At 36.4% G+C, this 21514-nt stretch overlaps 1 protein-coding gene across 2 annotated transcripts; it reads right to left on the bottom strand.

The window, feature by feature from the left end:
* Positions 1-1605: 1605 nt before the first annotated feature.
* On the bottom strand, positions 1606-6551 carry LOC105266036 (4-coumarate--CoA ligase 1). 2 transcript variants are annotated; one of them, XM_011303914.1, is made up of 8 exons: positions 6477-6551; positions 6302-6421; positions 4831-5041; positions 3943-4412; positions 3517-3697; positions 3206-3427; positions 2917-3149; positions 1606-2758 (listed from the first exon to the last, which is right to left on the bottom strand). In XM_011303914.1, exons 1-8 carry the CDS (start codon positions 6489-6491, stop codon positions 2594-2596), a joined length of 1617 nt encoding a protein of 538 aa, XP_011302216.1. In that variant the 5' UTR covers positions 6492-6551; the 3' UTR covers positions 1606-2593. The 2 variants fall into 2 exon arrangements, with proteins under 2 accessions (XP_011302216.1, XP_011302218.1); XM_011303916.1 differs by lacking the exons at positions 4831-5041; positions 6477-6551 and having other exon boundaries at positions 6302-6380.
* Between the last annotated feature and the right edge of the window lie 14963 nt (positions 6552-21514).

Raw genomic sequence — 21514 nt, 5'->3', positions numbered from 1 at the left:
GACAGTTATTGTATTAATTTTTAATCTAGTCGACTGTCCAATCGTTATCTTAAGCTCTGCCTCCTACCAATCTATAATTTTTCAATGTGTAAATTTAAAATGTGTAAATAATGTGTAATTTTTAAAGGAAAAGAATAGAAATACTAAAATAAATTTAGCACAAGTTAATTCAAACGCTTCGATATAAGAAGTTAAAGGATTAAGTAAATTGCGATAAATTGTAAATACATGTCTGCCAGATATAAAAAAATGAAAATAAAAAACTAACTTTCCATTTAGTTTGGGTTTGAATCTGAATAAGGATACCCTTAAGCTATTTTTTCCAAGATTCGATCATTGATCATCTGTAATCCGCCACAACTCAAACAAACTTCAATTCTTAGCCCCCAAACTACCCCTTCTAATCATCCTGTATTTTCATTATAATAATGTTTTTGTCAACTGTCTAAACTCATTACTCTTCCAAAAGGGTTTCATCCAAACAATCAACTGGATTGTCATGGGAATCACAGGTCATTAATTCACCGATCATTAGTCACACATCACAATCTTGTACAAAATTCAAACGAGCATAGAGTACACAAGCATTCACGCATACACCTTCCAACAGCATCAATGCACATAGATACGACAGAAATATTTATCAGGCATACGATGGATTCTCATAAACTGTTTGCACTGGCAGGGAACATTGTCGTGTGTGCAGCGTTTCATTTGCCTAAGCCGTGAATATCAAACGACGTAAATTCGTCAGGCTGATTTCGTCCATGCAGCGAGGATTAATGGTAGTTCTGAATATTTCATTATTGGGAAAATTCCCATTTGAACACTCGATGTTGTTATTTGAATGTGCTGAGTGGAAGATTCGGTATAATTGTATTTACTCTGCTTAAACGCGTGGCGTAATTTTTACTAAAATTTACTCTGATGTTTTCCTTAAATAAATGCGAAGCCCCCTCCCACTCCCCACATACCACATTAAATGAAAATTTGAGAAAAGAAAAGATGATTTTAATATCATGGGGAATCGAACCCTCAACCCTTTTATATGTCATAATAAATAAAGAAATTTTTTTCTAAAATGCATTTTGTAAATTATTAAAATTAACATTTTTAAATATTTATTATTAAGAATTAAATATTAGAATTTTTCTTGGCGATAATTTTTCCGGGGATATTTTATTCGGGATATTTTTTCCGGGGATATTTTTTCCGGGGATATTTTTTCCGGGATTTTTTTTCCGGGATATTTTTTCCGGGGATGTTTTTTCAGGGATTCAAATAAAAGACGCAGTAAGACAGAATTTCACAAACAAATCAAAGATGAACACAAAGAACCAGAATAAAATGTCAGAAATGAAGAGACCATTGAATTTATCTTTGAAACCAAATACTTCAACACTTCAACTTCAATGAAGAATCATCATTTTTTAGTTCATTGAAGCTTGCAGAATATTAGTATCATGTAAGAAATGAACTCCAAACTTTGTTTATCGAGTAGATGGGGGAAACCAAAATCAATGTAAAATTGTATGCCCCCCATTTGTACATTAATTTCATATACACACTCATGTATTTCATAACATTGACAATTAATAAAATAAATAAAAGTAAAATTACAATTTATTTTTTTCTAGGGCTTAATTTAGTCCTCTTTATTTACAACATAATTATTCAATGAATGTTATATAAAAGCTCAATAAAAGCTTCTTTTAAGAATAAAAATTTTGATATCATGTTTTTATGTGCTTTGGATTGATCCTGGGAGTGGCTGCAATGCTTACAGGACCGATGAAAATCCAAAGACAAAAAGAGAGCTTTGGCTGCTGTCTTCTATTGAAGGCTAAAACGCTTAATTCGCTGATACGGATTTGCAATTACTCTGATTTGTCGGGTGTCTGAGCTTGCGCCCATCACCCATCCAAAAGGGGATCAGTGAAACGTTACTTTTCATTGCTAGGGTCGTTAGGTTTATTACAAATTTCAGAGCCATCCGGTTTCACGGTCCGAGCACTCTGTGACGGATTATAACCTTCAAGTGGCTGCATGGAATTTGATTAATTTTGGCGGGGTATTAATATCCTCTCATTCTAATTAATAATCCAATGGTTGGTGATAAATCTGAGGAATGCACATCAGACGTTTCATTTTCAAATTTATTGGATTGAGATAGCGGAAAAATTGTCACTCATTTCTGAAAGCTTTCATTTTTTTTTGTTCATAGAATTAAGTAAAGTAAATTCAATCCGTGATACCAACACAAAATCGTTAATTCCCAAGCGCGATGACCTCCAGCTATTTCCTCTTTTATCCATCCCATGTGGTGCACGCTCACTGCGTAAGTACAATCGCTTTTGCTCCATACTATATTAAACCCCTACAGGTTGGTGAGGGGTTGGAGAAAGATCATTATCAGAGGCTTAACCACGCGAGAATTTTTAATCAGAGGGTAGACCAACCCTTCGCTATGAAGCCACGCTATCTCTCTCTTCAATTCGGATTCGTATTTCCAACGATGATGCGTATGATAATTGTCACGAGGGTTTATCAAATTTATTCTCATGTAAATAAAACTTACGGTGGCAATATTGAGTTATTGCTCAATTGCAAGAGACACCGCCATACGCCGCAATTCCTTCTTAGACACTTTTCCTGTATCTGTATGTGGAATTTTATCCAGAAAAATCACACCTCCTCTTAGAGCCATATGATCTGGTAAATGTTGAGACACCAATTCATAGATCTCGTACTCAGTCACCTGCAACAGAATATGTATATGATTTTTCATCATTCCAAATTCAGATGTCAGCCAATCAGAGCAGTATTCGAAGCTCTCAGACAGTTTTATTTCCCGAATTTCTAAAAAATTTCTACTGAAAGATATTCGAGTATCCCGCAATATTTTTGGTACATTACAGTTGCGTGTGGGTGCCTCAACACAAAAGCCATTGGGTGTTCAGCATCTGTTAGATCCGGTTTCGCTACCACAGCAACTTCTAAAACATCAGGATGTTTCAGGATAACTCGCTCTATTGTACCAGGTATGATATGGATATTGTTTCTGAATTTTATCAATTCTTTCAAGCGATCAACAATGAAGAAGTCACCATCTTCGTCGTAATATGATAAATCACCAGTGCGAATCCATCCTGAAATAAATAATACATTGCATATACCTGTTGTTTTACTTATCCGTCTATATTACCTTCTTCATCAAAAGCGGCCTTGGTATTCTTATCGTCTTTATAATATCCTCGCATCATCCCTACATGTTTGACATACATTTCTCCCTCTTGATTGGGTCCCAATATTTTTCCATTCTCTGGATCAACGATTTTGATTTCACAGTTTGGAGCGATTTGTCCGCAAGACATGAGTTTTCTATGTCTTTTGATACGGGCGGTTACATAACCTACTTCTGTAGTACCTGCATAATACATAATCCATAAGACAACACCCCCGAAATTACTTAATGAGTCGAAAAATATTCATATAATAATTCATCTCTCTCATTACCGTAACAATTAACTATCACAGCATTCGGATAAATATCCCCCAGGAACTCATCCACTTCTGGGATCATACCGATTCCAGTGAAAACTACCATTTGCACAGATGAAAAATCGTAACTTTTGATCGCTTCTACTTTTGACATTCTAGCTGCAATCGCTGTATTTGATGTCATCATGTTGGTGACCTACGGGAAGAAATTACAATATTAATCGAATTCGAATTGGTGTATTTCTTTTTTCATTTAATTTATACATGATTCGTTATTTCTGATTGGTCTCCGCATATAAGGGTCAGGAAGGTGAAAATAATATATAGCATCGGGTGGCGAATAATAATTCCAGGACCATGTAGAGATCAGATAATGAAGTTTTCAATGGATATTGTTTTATTCCTCATTTAGTGCTGAGGGTACTTGAAGAAATACGTTACCTTGTACTTTTCCAGTATTTGAGCAATGATTTCTTCGGTTAAATCAGTGCGAATTACAGCTGTAGAGCAAGAAGTGATGGTCCAAAACATATTGGATATTCCAGTTGTCCAGCATATGCCAGGGGCCCAAAAATTGATCTTTGGCTTCTCAGAGATGGGATCCACGATGAGAGTTAATCTTCGATAACTAAGGAGAGCACCTTTGGGGAATCCGGTGCTTCCGGATGTGTAAGCAATCCAGGCTGGTTCTTCAATATCTTCCAGAATGTTGGGTTGAAACTCAGAAAGTTCAGTCACATTCTGGGCCTTCAAGATCTGAGAAAGAGATTCGAAACCCGGGGTTTCCTTGAAGGCAATGATCTTCGCGGTAGATCCAACCTCATCGACCGCTTGTTTTATGATTGCTATGGTCAAATCGTCAGCGAAGATTATCTTTGGTTGCGTGAGATTCAGAAAATATTTCGCCATATCTGGGAAGAGCAGAGATACAACAGGAAATAATGCAATTATATTATCTCCACGCAGAAAAAAATATTCAGTAAAAATTACGGAATGTTCACGTAATTCAAATGACATTATTTCCCGGCAGTTTTATGGGAGTCGAACGAAATGAATTAATTAAACGATTCGGAATTTCTAGTTCATTGCTGAAAAATGTATAAGATCGTTACGTAAATGTTACAGAAAATTCTTCGTAAAATTTCCCATGCGTCGGGGAAAAATGACGAACGGCGTAAAATGGCTCCCAGATTGGTACAATTTGTGATCCAACTCATACTTTTCATTGAACTTCATTTCACTCCCGGATTAGCGTTCGAATTGCAATTTTTACTTTTTTTTTGGTAAATTTTCAGAGATTTGTATATTCGTGAGAGCATTGCTAGCTACCATCATCCAAAACTGCGTTCCACCAAGGATTTATGATGTGCCCAGCGAGAATTGTTGCAATTACCGGGACATACGTATCCAGATGATTATAGGTGCATATTCCGATTACATCGTCAGACTTGAGCTTTTGATTTTTCAACCAGACGGAACATCTAAGGACTCTGTCTGTTAAGTCTCGGTAAGTGTCTTTCCTATCGGTCGCAGCATCGATCTACAATTCACATACAATTAGATTTGTTACAGCCTTTTAAAATTTTTATTGAAGAATTTCATTACCAACTTCTTTGATTATGAATTGCATTTACGGCGGAAATGTTTTTGCCCTGTTTATTAATGTTCAGAACAGGTAAAAGATAATATCATACACGGAGAGAAATATTTAGTAAAAATTACGGAACTTTCAGTTCACTTACCGATTACGGAGTTGATTCGAAAAATTTAAGTGACGGTATCATTATTTTTCACCGATAATTCAGATTAAAATTACGGAATACCGCGGAAAAATTCCGTGACTTTAGATAAAAATTACGTGACAGTTCCGTAAAATTTCCAACAACCACATTTCGCTTCAGAATTACGGAAAATACACGTAATTTTTATTGAATATTTCTCTCAGTGTACATTTGACTTGAACAATGGTTTAATGGAACGGACAATTACGAAAAAGTATAAGCCCTCCGGAATATGGGATTTCGATCGATTTTAATTGAGAAATATTAGTAAGCACATAATTTCATCTAAGGTAAGATTTCCCGTCAGATTCATATCCAGTTGGAAATTTATTGGAATTTAAGTTAGAATGTCGTCTTAATTTTTAGTTAAGCGAATTTGGATCCAACTTTAAATGAAAACATTCAGTAATTTTCCAATTATCTTGGAAATTCAAGGAAATCAGATTATTCATGTTTAGGATATCGAAGCAGTTTCGTCAAAGTAGCAAATTTTTTTCGAATAATATTCTAGTTTCGGGGGAAATTTTTTTTTTCTGATTTTTTACGATTGAATAGGTTTTTGAGAATTTTGCAGATCGTATATTGTGAAATGGAGTATGCAATTGTTATAGACATTACATGTTGAATTTAAATTAAAAAAAAATCTGAAATATGTTTGGTTGTTTTTCTGCGTAAAGCAAAGCTTTCAGTCCATTCTAAAAACTGTAAAAAGAGTAAGAAAGCTCAAGTTTTTAAACCCATCGTAAAAATTAAAATTGAAATGCAATAAAATTTTCAATATATGAAAAATCACAGAAGTTATCGCCTGAATTTTAACTATTTTCATAGTTTGTCTGCATCGGTTTTCATGGATCAGAAAATTGAGAATTACATAAATATTCACGAAATTAATTGATTCGTTAATGAAGAATTCTCCAGAAATTTCATGCCACTCTATTACGGTAGAAAATTTGAATTTTTTTTTGCTTGAAAAACTTCAAATGTCATTTTCCAAAAGTGTAATAAATTATGGACATTACCTGAGCGATCCGATCCGGAAATTTTCTGAGTCTCTCCAACAATAAATGCCTATATTGACACCAATGCCTTGGAATTTCAACCATTCCTTTCCAAATTCCATTATGATAGAGTGGATCTTTCTAGAAACGTACGATAAGTTGAGATGAAATAAAAAAATACCGAGTGATTACTCACAACCAAAATTTCCATTGAAGTTATCTCCTAACAATGTTTTGCCTTCAAATGTACGACTATACGTTCAACTAAAAGGTCACAAGCGAACTTTCGTTGATTATTCCCGAAGTTGAGTAGAATGAGTACTAAATTTGCGTCACAAAAATGATAAAATTTTATTATGTGCTATTAAGATTACAAAGTGATAACTAGTCTTCATAAAAGAATCCAATAATAGTCTTTGAAAACATTCATTAATCTTGATGAGTTTTGAATGATCTATATATATTTCTACAGATATTATCTATAGATATTATTTCTATAGATTTTATTATAAGAAAGTTTTCTTATTCTCACACGTGAAAATCATACATAAACATATATTGTAGATGAAGACTTTACATTACATGAATAAACCTTAAACTTAAAACTTGGAAAGCCATTTCTTATTTTCAGAAAAAATCTCTCAATTTCACTTTTCATGTTTTTTTTTACCGATTTCTGGCGAATCGTTCTGTCGATCTGATTAATAGTCTGCCAGACATCTTCAGAAATTACCAATACATCCGGAGAGTCCAGATGCTGGTAAAGGACTTAATGTAAAAATAATAGATCTTAAAGGAAATATAATGAAATTCAAGACCCAGTTTAAGAAATGTTTTTCCCTTTGACGAAAATGGTGGATCAATTCGTTGAAAATTTTCGGAATTCTCGCCTCGTTACCCCATCTGTCACCGAGCACTAAACCAAACGAACCGTACCTCAATTTCAGTTTCTGGAAGATAGAAGGGTAGAAGCCCTCGATTAGCATCATCTTGAGACATTCCACGTCACAGTGACTACCTCCTCTCTTTACCATTCATATGCAAAGCCAAATCGAATGGTGACCACTGAATTTGCATAGCGTTAAATTTTCTGTGATTTCCAAGGAGACTGGCAATATCCCCCTGGTATGAATCTGGTCACCATTCCGCATTGTGCACGTTATATACTCCTAAATCTGGAGAAATCCGACAAGATGTATCAGAGGTTTCGGCACCCTCTTCCATTGAATATTCAAGTGGCTATAAATTCAATGGAATAGCTAGTCGTTATGTATAAATGATTTGGTCAACAAATAAATAATTACCAATAGCAAATATCCATAACTAACTTTGAGGCTACTAATAGTCCATTACCGCGCAACCCCAAATAATTAAATAATTACTGAATTTTCTTACAATCGGCAATAAATCGACATCTTAATAAACCAGTTCTTGTTCATAATAATCAAAATCCAATCTATAAAACTTCAACGAAGAAAAGCTTTTGGGTAAAATTGGAAGATATTTTGTTTTGAAAAGTGAAAAGTTGATTTACAAATTGGTGAGAATTGCAAATTACAGCTCAAGTGGTCAGTAAAAGTGAACAGAAATTTGGAAATTTATAAAATCTATATATTCTTGAGTTTTATGTTGATTTGATATCGATTATACTGATCGTTAAAAGAGCCGATATTATTAATTCAAGTGACACTGAACTTTACTATATGCTTTCAATAAAAGGTAATACACATGAAGTCAGTTACCGAGAGTAAGCTTATTTCTCATTGGCCATTACGAATTATACTCATTTCTCAGTGGTCAATCGTCTGTATGCTTACTATAAAGTCTCGTCCAAAAGTTCCATGTGTGGCTTTAGATTAGAGAAGCCATGACATTTCTCAGAATAATTTGTCATCAACGTGTTGCAATTAAGACCGTAGAACTTCATGATTAATTCTGATTCGGTGAGCTTGATTTGAGTCTGAAGTTTGCTCACCTGTAATCAGTTCGATCAGGTGCAGATGAAGTGGGCCTGATCTTATACTAAGGTCCGTTAGTCTGCAATTATTCGAATCAGATTCTGATCAGGTGCATCTGACCTGAAATCGAGGAGTCCTGCAGTCATTCTGATAAAGACCGGTTTCATTGCGGTCGCTATCCACTAAAGAATTAACTGGCTTCAATAAGAATCGATGTTCATCTATGAGAAATGCATAATTGTCCGCTGATCACTCAATCGGAATGATACGCCCATAGAACATCCTCAAAGCATAATATTTATTAGTCGAAATTAGGTTTTTACGTTGGTCATATATCTCGTTCCGAATTCAATATTTTCCCTGAGGCATGAACGATCTCGGTGGTTTAATCCCGAGGATAAACATGGCCCTCTTCTTCTACATGTACATGACCCCATAGCAACACTCTCCGTTAATACGTTGGCATTCAGTGCCACCGAGGAATATCCGCGGAGCCGTGAAACTCGGCATTAACAGAGGGAGAGCCCTGGCACATACGTGCCATAACAAATGATCGTCTCCGCTCCCTTAATGGTTTTCCATGAACATTCAACTTCTACTTGGTGTATGGCGACTCACGGATAAATGTCGCCCTTTGATCGATTACCTTTTGTCACACCACTTTACGCACTCACTCGTTGGGAAATGATATTTTTTAATCAAAAGACTGTCCGCTCACTTGTTCTCCATCTCATCAGGAAGATAGTCCTCACGATTTAAAGTCCCAGTCCCAGGGGGAGGTCGGCTTAAAACCAGCGGGTTTGAGTCATAATACTCTGGCAGTTGGATTGACGTTATGCAGAACTGACGCTTATGTAGGTGGCGTCCTCTGGCTCAATGGGATTCGGATATGTATACTGTACCAGGAGTGGGTCTCACCCTCGTCTCGTATAATGACCACTGCCGATCCGGCTCTTCCTGGGGTGAGCTCACAACACACATACTTGGAGGATGCTATAATTAAATCCGTTAATCAAGGCTTACGATAGTGAGTGACCCTATCAGCTTCAGTTAGTGTGATAGGAGATTCAGACCGATTGCTATTTTCCATCTATTTCGCTTATGAGTTTCCGGGATTTTTCACATTTTCCTCCCGAATAGAAGTATAGTCCTCCTCCAGTCTGAAATTGATGATCTCATTAATTTCACACTCAGGAGTATAAATATGTGATTTTTTGATCATGCCTGCATATATTATATATTCTGTTCATCATTAAATGCAATCAAATTTTTAACGAATCAAACATTTGGGGGAATTATTGCCTGATTTTTAAATGCATCTGAACTTCGAGAATATTTAAAAAATTAAGTGATTCGTCAATGAAGAGTTATCCAGAAATGCCACGCGTCACTTTGTCATAGTTGAAAATTTGATTTTTTTAACTTGTAAATTCAAGTTTAATTGTCTAAAATTGTAGCAATCTGACATCGTATTCATGTTTATGCAATTCTCAATGTAGAAGTTTCAATTTGATATCACTTTTTTTCGATTTACCGTGAGCAGTAATAGTCAGGGAAATCCATTTACAAAAATTTTCAGTCTCCCAAATGACGAAACTCAAGTACCATCGCTGGAGCAGAAGAGGACAAGAACCCAATGGTTCAAGTGTAATTGGCGCTGGAGTAGCTACTCGTCTTGCTTCATTAGAGGAAATATCTTCCCCATTGTGAAGAGCTTATATACCCATGTTTCCGTTCACCCAAAGACAGAATTATTTTTGTTTTCAAGTGGATACGGTCACTCGATGCCTCCGAATCTCCCCAGCTCCAGGGCAATACGATGACTCCCCAGTTTTTGTCCTTTCATTCCTCTTTTATTCTCCTATCTGTGAGTTTTTCCATGTTGGTCTGACTGTCGCTTTATTTCGAAACGTGGAAAAGCTTGTGACAACCTAATCTTTTCGAGTATCGTTCTTTTATTCTGGGGCGGTGTCAAAGGAAAAATGGAGACATCTTGAAAAGATATGTTTTTGCCCCAGCCCTTTCCTCTGAATTCTATTAAGCTATTTGATTTGATAGCAGAAAGAGACAATAAGTATTCATTTTTTAAGAAACTAGTCAGTCCGACCAGCTATTTTCCATGTCAATGAATCTCCATACCCAAAAGAAAATTGATTTTTAGGTAAAATATGAAAATGGGAACTTCACGTTTACATCCATTCATTTAAGGAACGGATACATTGGCATGGAAATCATTTCCCAGAACTTGGATAATCAAAAAATATATAATCATATCCTCCCAAAACTGTTTTGTAGATCTAAATAATCGATATTAGGTTCTGATCCTCTGAAATTAAATACCAGCTTAAGATTGACGACCAGCATATGTCCCAAGTACATTCAAGAGTTTAACTGTACACTTGTATTTGAAGGATGAGAAAAAAAATAAACCCATAGAAACAGAAACATAAGCAGTAAGAAGCCACAACACCCAGTATTAAAATCTCCTCTAATGACCAGCATGTTTGCCTACCACGGAATTAGCCGCAGAGTGGACCTTCACCCTTTCCAAAAACACCTTTTCTCACTCAAGAGAAGATGTGAAACAATGGTAAGAGTCTCAAGTGGATTCTGGTCAAAGCTGAATCGATTCAACCGAGCAAAAGAGGATGCTTCTCCAACGTTTTATCCATGCAACTGCTCAACGAAAAGAAACTCCCGAAGATACTTGAAATAGTGAAGGCGAAAATATACGGGCACACCTTTTGTACATGAGGGGAATTGTGTGGAGAAGAGGGCTTCACTCGTATGAGTGCTTGCGTACACATTTTTTCAAGTTTTGAGATGCCGGCTGCATACTAGGGCAGGGAGAGAGCACCTGTTGAGAGAAATACCAGAGTTGAAATCTGCTTTGACCATTTGCCAAAGCGAGTTGTTACATTCCCATGGAGTAACAATCCTGTGATTACATGAATAATGGAATTATTCATTTTGTTGTCAGTCCACATGGCAATTATAAATTCATAAAGGTTTTGTGGTATGGAGAGATTTTATGTGATTATATACCTGGGACAAATTGGAATGAATGGAGTATGGAGTAATTGTAATGTATTCATTTGAATCGTCATATTCTATATATGTAGCACAGATGGAATCCTGCTACTTACTGTAAATACTATGCCAAATCCTCTTCACATGTACAGAAGAATTGAATGAAAATTACTAGATAAAGAATTTGAAATTATGAAATTACGTACGAGCTGTAAGCCGCGAGCCAAATTAAATTCAATAAAAAGTGGTGGTTGGAAGAGAAATTGTACGAATCATCCGATAAATTCTCCGATCTGTTCCGTAAAAATTACCGACCTGTCTGATGACTCACCGTTATGTCGATAACAAGTCATTCTTTCATTTTACCCCGACTAAATAAAATCTCTCAACTTATCTTTTCCAAATCTTGTACCGAAAATATCTGAACAATTAGGCAATAAGATTACTGGAGCCTCCCAATATATTTAGTAATCGTAATAATAATAAATCCGACGAAAAAACAATATGTCTATGAAGATAATAAATTATTTACCAATTCAGCTGCCACATACCTCCATTATCCAATTAATCGCAATAAAATCCTGACAGATAATCTTTTCAATGTTTTCTGAATTCCTCATATATCCATTCGTTTCTCCTCCATCACCGCTGGGTCTATTTCCAAGAAGTCTGTTCCTCGTCAAGATTCAACTCCGCTCGAAGAAAAAAAAAACCCTTCCCCACAGTCTCCTTATCTCCAAATAAACTGGCCCCAGCCGCCAAGCAGTCTGCCCCGGCTTTTTTTAGGTCCACCGCCGGAGAAATCAAATTAACTCTCGAATCTATCTATCTATTACAATCAAAAGATCACGAGTATCTTTTTTCACCTAATATACACCCTGCGAACCCTCGTCGTCCTTCATCGAGGATCTAATGACGTCGAACGATATGAGGGGGAAGAGATTTTTTTTTCTCCTCTTTACTGAAAAACGAGGGTAGACCCGATGGTTGGAGGAGAGTTGGAGATGTGAAAAGGTCGAGAGAGCAGTGATTCTCCATGGTTTATGGTTTTATAATGCGAAAGGTTGACCAAGAGGGTCCAGGCTATAACACATGGCTCTGTATTCACTTTCAATCCCAAAATATCCACAGAGGGACCGACTCATCTCTGTACTGTCCACTGCGAAAAGTGTAATGAGCCGTCACGCTGCCAGGGTTTACCCCACCAATAAAATCTATATTACAATTCAAAGGGGGATTTCCAATTTTTTGTCATTTTTTTCACACTCTCCTCAATGGGGGACATACATCATTTCCAGTCTTGGTTGAAATTTTCGGCAGATGACCAGACTACGCACCCCACATGGTCAACAAATATAATGTGTTTTATATTAGGTTTTTTAAAGAATAAATTACCGTAACGAGTGCTACGGGGATGTTTCATTTTTTCATTAAATGAAGGGTTTGAATTACCATTCGGGGACCCTCCAAGTGGCAATAAATCCTCGGATTCCATGAAATGGGAAATATTTGAAAGAGTTGAGTGGTTCAGTCCATCAATCATATCCTGAAAGGGAAATCCTTTTACTGAATGGAATTACGTAAATTATAGATTAAATCCACCCCATATTTCCTGTATTTCCTCAATGACAATTCAATCAACGTGGGAGGGGACTATTTCAGTATTTTGTAAGTTGTTCGTTTTTTAATGTGAACAGTGGGTGTGTTGAATTATATTTAGACACTTCGTGATTCTACTACACTCGCTTGCCAACTCTTCTTTTTACCGTGTGTTGGGATTATTTTCGGCCACATGGGAAAGCCCTTCGGCAGGTGCCTCTGAGCGATTATAAATAATCATTCTGGTTTTCAGTGGTTCTTCACTCTCTTCGATGGTCCGATGAAGGCGTTCTAAGAGACGTATTATAGTAGATAAATTCATAAAGTCACGATATTCGAAGAAAAATTGAATTTAATAAACTTAAACATGATACAAATTAATATAAAACAAACACACCTGTCCATAAGAATGGATAAATGGCGGAAGACTGTCAAGGAAATGTGACCCATTGGCAGGTCAAAGCTTTGAAGGCCTAATTGTCCTTTGATCCTGTTTTTTTCAGGCTGTGGGGTCCCTGATGTTATGGGCCCGACCCCACCTGAGGGTGTGAACTCTGTTTCCGTCATCTCTCTGTATTTTCTCGCCGCCGATACAACAAAAAATTACTGGGCCTCAATATTCTCACTTATAAATATCACAGCAACAATATTAATTCATTTAGAATTATACGCATAGTTTTGAGGGTTATCTATACCCGAGATTAATCTGAAATCTTGTTATAAAAAAAATTAATAATCTTTAGAATCCTATGCTAATATCAATGAATTTTAATAGCCCATATCATATTACTCATCATAACAAGAATATATTGATGGGAATATTGGTGATGCACAAAGTTCATTGATCAAAATTCATTCTTAGTCACATGGCTATTATTCAATAAATATTTTCGAAGCACCAGCATCAATAAATCTTCTACTGGACCGAGTGTACCTTCTTGTCCCTCACGTAATCTTTCTTCAAATATTAAAACATATTCGACCGATGTCTCATAGATTCCTCCCATATGCAGCCCTGTCACCCGGTGTGTGTCACAAGAGACAACCAAACGTGAAATGGTTGATCATCAGTATATAATACCACGAGTGTACAAGCAGTTGGAACCACACATGATACAACAGAAGAGAACAAAAAGATAAAGGGGATTTGAAGTTGACCTGGCCTGGGTATGCGTGTCAGTACGCCGATCTTTATGAGTCATTCTCGATTCGGATAAAAATACCGGGTCGCTTGTGTAAACATTCAGCCCCTGGGGAATCCACTGTTCTTCTCATTATTTTTTTTGTAAGCACGCATACCGTAATATGTTTCACACGGATCGCGGTATTCTCCCGGGGATTTAATTGAAATGAAAGAGAAAGGATTGTACGAATTTTGCGGTCTCACGATAGTCTACAATGACTGGGGTACAATGCTTTCTCCAGAAAATTAAATTTCATTCTCGATTGATTACGAAGAATGGATGACTCTCCGATGATGTCGAAGGTTTTTTTTTTGACAAATAAAAATTTATGGAAATGGGAATGTTGAGGTTTGTCTCCAATGGAGGATCAGCCAGTGATGAACAACCCTTCAGAAATTTTTTATAGGAGTCTTTCCACAAACGCTATAATCTGTGGCATTGTTTGGCCAAAGGTGGAACGATTTGTCAATTCTACGAGCTGCGAATGGACGACAGTTTGCGCTCACTTATGGTAGTTTGAGGATAAAGTGGTACGATAAATAATCCCTGGCTGGCACGGGTCTCAATGCCAAATATCGAAGGGTCGTACCTCAGACAACAGCTTCACTATTACACAACAACCAGTTGTTAGGTGATGGGGTACCGAGTCAGGTAAAATGTCATAAATATCGTGACAATACTCAATGTTTGACAGCAACATTAATGACACTCGAGGCTCTGTACCTTGAGAACGCGTAAACCGATACAAAAGACTCACTGAAATCGGGGAAATTGAGCGTAACGAGATCCCAAGGCGTTACTGATGTCTCGGGGATAAATGCAGGAAGTTCACGCTCGACTTGTCACTCATTTCAGCTTTTCAGTTTTGCCACTTGAGTTTTGGATTTTTGAAGATCATTGTAGATTTTAATGATGGGCATTGGGGGTTTATTATCTGGTGACGTTCTATGATTTATTGTTGGAACTCGGATTATTGCTGTGGACCTCAAACGGTTTCTTCTCGGTGAAATTAAATATTTGGGAATATATTCAACTGCATAATTCGGTTAGCATCAATTATTTTATAATTGCTGAAGTTGTTGTTTCGGAATTGTATGTGAAGAAACACTTGCAGTCAAGTTTATTCTGATGAATTGAATCAGTGATTTTATTTATTTAATTTATTATTAATTTATTTATTGTTTAAATATTGTATTATTGTGGGAAAGGTCAATTGCTGTGCGAATTCGCAACACAACTGGAGCCGTTATAATTTTCAATAAAGTTACTATTTTTTTTTTGTTTAATACACTGTTATAAATTTTTTAATCGCGTGAGTTTAAGTTCGATGTCGATTGAAAACGCATCATAAATTTCTTAATCACTGTGAAAATCCCCTGAAAATTGGTCAATGAAAACTGAATTTTCAGATTCTTAATAAAACCTGAACATTACAAAAACTGGTATTTTAAGAACACTGAAAATTGAAAAAAAATTGTTATTTCAAAGAAACTTCCTGAAATAAACATTCTCTGAATCAATTTAATAATGAAGATTTCGATTAAAAAAAAACTCCTGTCACTTGGTCTTCATTAAAAATTTCAGATTTTTTAATTTGCATATCTATCACATCTCCCCTTGATAGCTGCTTGAACTTTCCGAATTTTTTAGGATTGATCTACTTTTGTGTTAGTTCGACAATTTATTCACTTTTATTGACACTAGAAAATAGAACGATAACGCATTGCTGACCTCTTTCCAAGCCTCCCATAGCGGGAACTTTAGGATCTCTCATTTGTTGTCGCATGACAAATTCATAACCTTTCCTGACACATCCATCAAATTTCTTTTTCAGTGATAAAGAGTTCTGGTCGGCATTACAATAAAGACTTTTATTTAACTACACCCCCCTCCCGAGACATTTCCAATCGACTGTTGACTTTATTTTCCGATGTCGGGTGCTTTTCATCTGCAGCTGGAGAATGGCCGCCATCCTTTCTTCCCTTTGATTAATTTTTTATTTTCTTACAATCATTGAATTTCATAATCTTGTTTTCAAATGACATTCCATAGCCGAATGTCACACGGTTTTTCTTTCCGCCTTTAAGTTTCCCGATACGTCCGTTACTCATTAATGAGGAATGACCAATTTTCCTAGGATAATAAGCGAAGATTCTTATCTGCTCTTACAAGAAATGGTGATTTGTAACAGGTGTCGTAAATATGAAGTGAAATATATCCTCCATTAGACCTCGTCTTGAAGGTAGAACACAATAAATCATATCTCCAATGAATGAAACTCATAATTATTAATTAGGATTCATCACGTACATCAAATAATTTTATGATGGGAACTCATGAACCTTTGAATCTGAACGTTTCACGAGTGGCTTATGTACTTTTGAGCTCTCGTGACATCAGCTAATAAAGTTGCTCCTGCTAATTTCCCATGAACCCTCTCTTTAGAGAAAGGCGAGGCTAAACTATTAAGGGGAGAAAAAGGCCAAGGGATTCGTTTGGGTTTGAAAACCACCTACGGCGTAGGAAATACGCTTTCAGACCTTTCGGTGGGGGCGTTTAGATTCCAATCTAATAAATACTTCCTCCGCACTATTTTCAAGGGGTCTGAAAATTCAATGGGCCAATCCTTCCGGTATCCGATCGCTTTCGTGTTACAATTTTTCGTCCCTTTTTTTACTCCATTAAAGTCACAGCACCTGTATAAACGCATAAACATATATCACCGGTTTTAATTGTCGTAATGACGATATGCGGGATTCATTGCTTTTCTGTGATCAATTTTCTGAATCATTTAATTCAAAATCCGGTGGATTAAGGCAGTTAGCTGGGTAGAAAGGTGGAATTGAATGGTCAATTAAGTAATGAAAACAGGTGTTTCTGTTTAATTATCATCCATAAATTCTAAAAAGCAATTGAATCACAAGGGGAAACTATAAAAACCTATTTGTGTTATTTATTTTGTGGGTCATCAAGGGCATTCGGCTGTGGAAATAATCTGTCCGGATGCTGAAAACACTAACAAAATTGTAGCAGGATGAAATAAATTAGATTTTTATTATTTCGTAGCTGGTTCTGGAAGAAAAATTTGTGCTATTTATATTTTCCTCTGGAATTACTTCATAACAGCATTATTTAGAATTGAATAATTGCAATAACTGATTGAATTCAATTTCATTGCGAGCGCAATGAAGATTTCACAAAATTTCGAGTCAGGAAGGGAAATTGTCGAGAAATTTTACTCAATTCCCAAGGTATCCCATTTCTGTTGAAGATAATGTCAAAATAATCCTCGGAATTTTATGCAATAAAAGAGAAAAATTATACGATGTCTTCAACAGTGAGATAAAACTGTAGTTTTGAAAATTCAAGGGTATAAGAATGACTATTTGCTGAATCTTTTCAACCGGAAAAATTCGAGGAGATTGATAAAAGTTGGATTCTCGAATGAAATTAACATAAATAATACAAATATCACGAACTTCTTTCCCATCAGAGCGGAAACGATTTCGTATATATAACAGGATAGGAAAATCAACTTTTTAGCTCTTTTCCGATCGCCTACTGAATCCCATGAGCAATTCTGTAGCATTGGTAACTGATCCGTAAATGGGAGTCGCTCTTTCGAGTCACAGTCTTCCTAACTACTAACAGGGTGCATCCATCCATAGAACTACTTTATTTACATCGAATAAAGTTCAATCCAAATGAAACAATTCATATTCATTTCTCATTCATGCCTCGGTTTACCATCGATAAAATCATTTTCATGCCCCACTCATCTTGCATTATCATCCCACTACTCCTCAGCTGAAATTTTTCTTCAGTTCAAATCGAAACTGGATCAGATTAGGCCTAGCTCTGATTCAGACGATTAATGACTGATTAATACTTGATGTGAATCAAGAATTGATTAAGTCATACAGTTCAGGAAATCATCAACTCGATCTTCTTTCAACCAGATGTCCTGTCCACTCGGATCATTAATGATGTCATATCAATTTTTCCGGGCTTCAAACCTGATCAAATTAAAGCTGTCAGTTTGATCATCTGAAGACTCAATATCAATCGTCATCATCATCATCACCTGATCCGGTAAACCTGATTACTACCAAATCAAATCCTGATCGAACATGAGAGCGACCTGAAGTAATTTCCACTCGGGTACATCAGGTGAATCGGACTATTCTCCTCATCCCATCGCTTCCAAGATTTCCAATGGAACTTGATAAAAGTTTGATTCATAAATAATGAAATAGCAAAGCCAAAGAAAACCAATCAATTCATCTAAAATAAGCGACCCCTCCCCACATCCATATATCTCCCCGTTATTTAATCTCACTCCTTTCTCCTTCTCTCATCGTATTCTATTATTCTTGTACCGAAAAGCGTCGTATCACGGGACAGTGGCGCACCCACGATGCCCCCATAATTCAACCCCCAATGTTCCATTGCACACTCATTCCAATCCTCCCATACACTGTCCAACACAATCCTTTACCCTGTCACGGAATCCCATATGTAACTCTCGCGCATTTATCCCTTTCGCGATACAACAAACCCCATCGCGTGTGTGATCGATTATATTTACTAATGCTGATTAATTTTTTTCCCCTCTGCTCATCATCATCATCTCTTTTTTTTACTTTATCCCCTGCAGAATTGATCACCGTGCATTAATTCATATTGGTCAATGCTGGATGGTCACTCAGCAGTTGAGGGTTGCTGAATATAAAAAAAACTATGAATATATGTGAATCATCTGAAATCATCTAAGGCGGTATGGGAAATACCGCATGTTTGGACAAATAACAACATTTCCATTTTGACAATCAGTCAAGTGACGACAAGTGACGATGTTCTATCAGAGTTCCAGATGGCCATTTCTTTTAAATATTGTTTTTTATTTTTTTAGAATAGGGTGCATCATAGCAGAGTTGTAATGATATTGCAACAACATTTAGAAAGCGTTAATCATTCATACGTTACCGACTTCGCTCAATTGATTGTGACTTTATAAAATCAAAGATTTTTTCAAAAAATACCGACATCTATTCATAACTGACACTGTGTTCTCTCCAATTAATTGATATTAATAATTGTATTCTTGGGATCCTTCCTGAAATCATTTTCAAATTTATTGTTATTAATGTGAATTTCCAATTGAAATCAATTTTGAAATAGAAAAAAATGCGGTAGAATGAAGTTCCGGTGGGAAATAGACAGCGAGATATACAATAAGACCTTTCTTGTATTTTTAAATCATATAATTGAGGTGAATGTTTTTTCGCCATATGATATTGACACTAGCAGTTCTGATATTCCAAGTATTTCAAATTTTTGAGTGGGTAAGAGGCTGATTGAATCGTTGCAAAGCTTGAAACATGAATCATTCATGCACAATTTTAAATTTCATAGATATCTGATTCTGGGCGACAGCACCATTTGGCCGCGGTCTCCCCTACATTTCACAATAACTGATAAATTCTGGAATGAATTCAAAAATCTAAACACAGACGAAAGCCAATCAATAAATTCATATCAATCTATATCAAATCAATTCCATTAGTCACCTGTTGATTTCATACGCCCAATGCATTGAATTATTCAATAGCTATTGAACAAAGATAAATCGAGTAATTCGTTCATCTTGGGAAAACCTGTTGATTGGAAACTCAATAAAACCTCTATTAAATGTCTAATTGTTTTAGAATATCATACATCAAATTAACGACTTAACGTCTCAACTGTATTTTTCAGAAATGTCTTTACCCTCGTGAATTGATTCAATCGATTTCGATGACTCCAATTACTTCACACGATTTCGACGGATTTCAGATGGACTTCATCACGAAGTCGCGGTATATAATTATCGTTCCTGGTGTGGGTAACCCCGAAAAACTCCATTTCCCGTGTTGTTCAATATAACAAACATCTAAATGACATTAGCATACACCGCCGTTTTCAAATTCGAATTCGAATCCTTTTTGCTCTCATTGTCCCTTTTTTTTATTTGTAAACAATAGTCACATTAATGGAGATATGTTGCATGACAATTACAGTATCGAAAGATCAGGACAAGTTTTGATGTTAACCGGGTAGGAGGGATGACGGGCTTCACGGTCAATAGATGAACCGCACCCTTGCCCCCTCTCGAATCGTCTATAAAGCAGTCACGTGTGCCCCCCCTCGAATATGAGGGTTCGTTGAATAGTCTACGGTGTTTCGGAGCAGAGATGGTCTCACGAATCCCTCCCTCTGCGTTTCACTTCTCAAACCATGTACACACATACACACGTGTTGTGTACTCCTTTACTCGTGTTGTATTTTCTATTTTGCCCTTTCAACCCTCCTGGACCCCTCGTGCTCTCGCGTCTGTTAATGTTGGCGTGACCCTACGTACCCGCTGTCTCATTAGCTCGATCGGGCTCCTAAAACATAGTTTACCTGTGTTATCTCGACCTCCAGAATGAAGTCCGTGTTCACAGGACTTGATATTCAGGTGTTATCTAAACCTCGAGCTCCACGCTTCACCTAGCATTTATTTTAATTCATTGTTATTTTATACGTGTTCCTCAATTTTTGGACAAATTATTCGCTGCTGATAGATATAATCAAATATGTACCCACAATATTGGGAATATTCGCGGTGGTGCATGAAAACATCACTGAAATTAATTCGACTATTATATTGCTTTCATGGCTTTTATGTACTGTAGGTTTATGTTTATTAATTAATAATATGCTTCTGACAGGACTGAAATTATTCGAGAAATCTTCAAGCTTTGTCATTTTAATAATTTTTCAAATTGTCGGTTATTGAATTTCATTTGATTTCATGGAATGAATGGAGTCATTAACGGAGAAATTCTGTATAGTCTGAACTGATTTTCAACATTGTGTCAGCATTGCGCCAACATTGTGTCAGCATTGCTCCAACATTGTATCAGCATTGCGCCAACATTGTGTCAGCATTGCGTCAACATTGTGTCAAAGTAGAGGAAAAATTGGATATTTCGGGAACGGGCGGAGTAATCGTGACTAAATTCAAAGTTGATTGTAATCACATCCAAACGAATATGTAAATCCGCAATCATGGATCTTCCAAAAATTATCGTTCGCGTCCAAAAATTGGAAAGTACTCACCTCAAAACACAACCGAATGGTTGAGCTCGAAACACTGTCACGTGGACAACAAAAAACGGAAAATTTCACAATTTTCATTAACATAACCGAACCTCGGCGATATTATTCTATCAATCCCCCAAATGAAGATAAAATTCCGATAGGTTTGACTCATTTCCGGGGATTTTTGGGGTTGGTTGTCAACATTTTAGGTGGCATCCGGGCGAGTGAGTGAGTGTGAAAATTCGGAATTGATTGTAGACGGATATTACACCCGGAGATCGCTGGACTCTTGCGGTTATGTCGGTTTTTACGTTTATTACTACGTGTGATGCTGATGG

Source organism: Fopius arisanus, unplaced genomic scaffold (assembly GCF_000806365.1).
Source record: "Fopius arisanus strain USDA-PBARC FA_bdor unplaced genomic scaffold, ASM80636v1 scaffold00035, whole genome shotgun sequence".
Lineage (NCBI taxonomy): Eukaryota > Metazoa > Arthropoda > Insecta > Hymenoptera > Braconidae > Fopius > Fopius arisanus.
This window is presented reverse-complemented; position numbering and strand designations above follow the sequence as displayed.

Bases quoted from the DNA above. Each gene is read 5' to 3' on its own strand.
- LOC105266036 (XM_011303914.1), bottom strand. The intron at 4,413-4,830 runs GTAGCTAGCAAT...TGCTCTTCCCAG, and splicing joins GAACGCAGTTTTGGATGATG to ATATGGCGAAATATTTTCTG. The intron at 3,150-3,205 runs GTAATATAGACG...TATTTATTTCAG, and splicing joins GGCCGCTTTTGATGAAGAAG to GATGGATTCGCACTGGTGAT.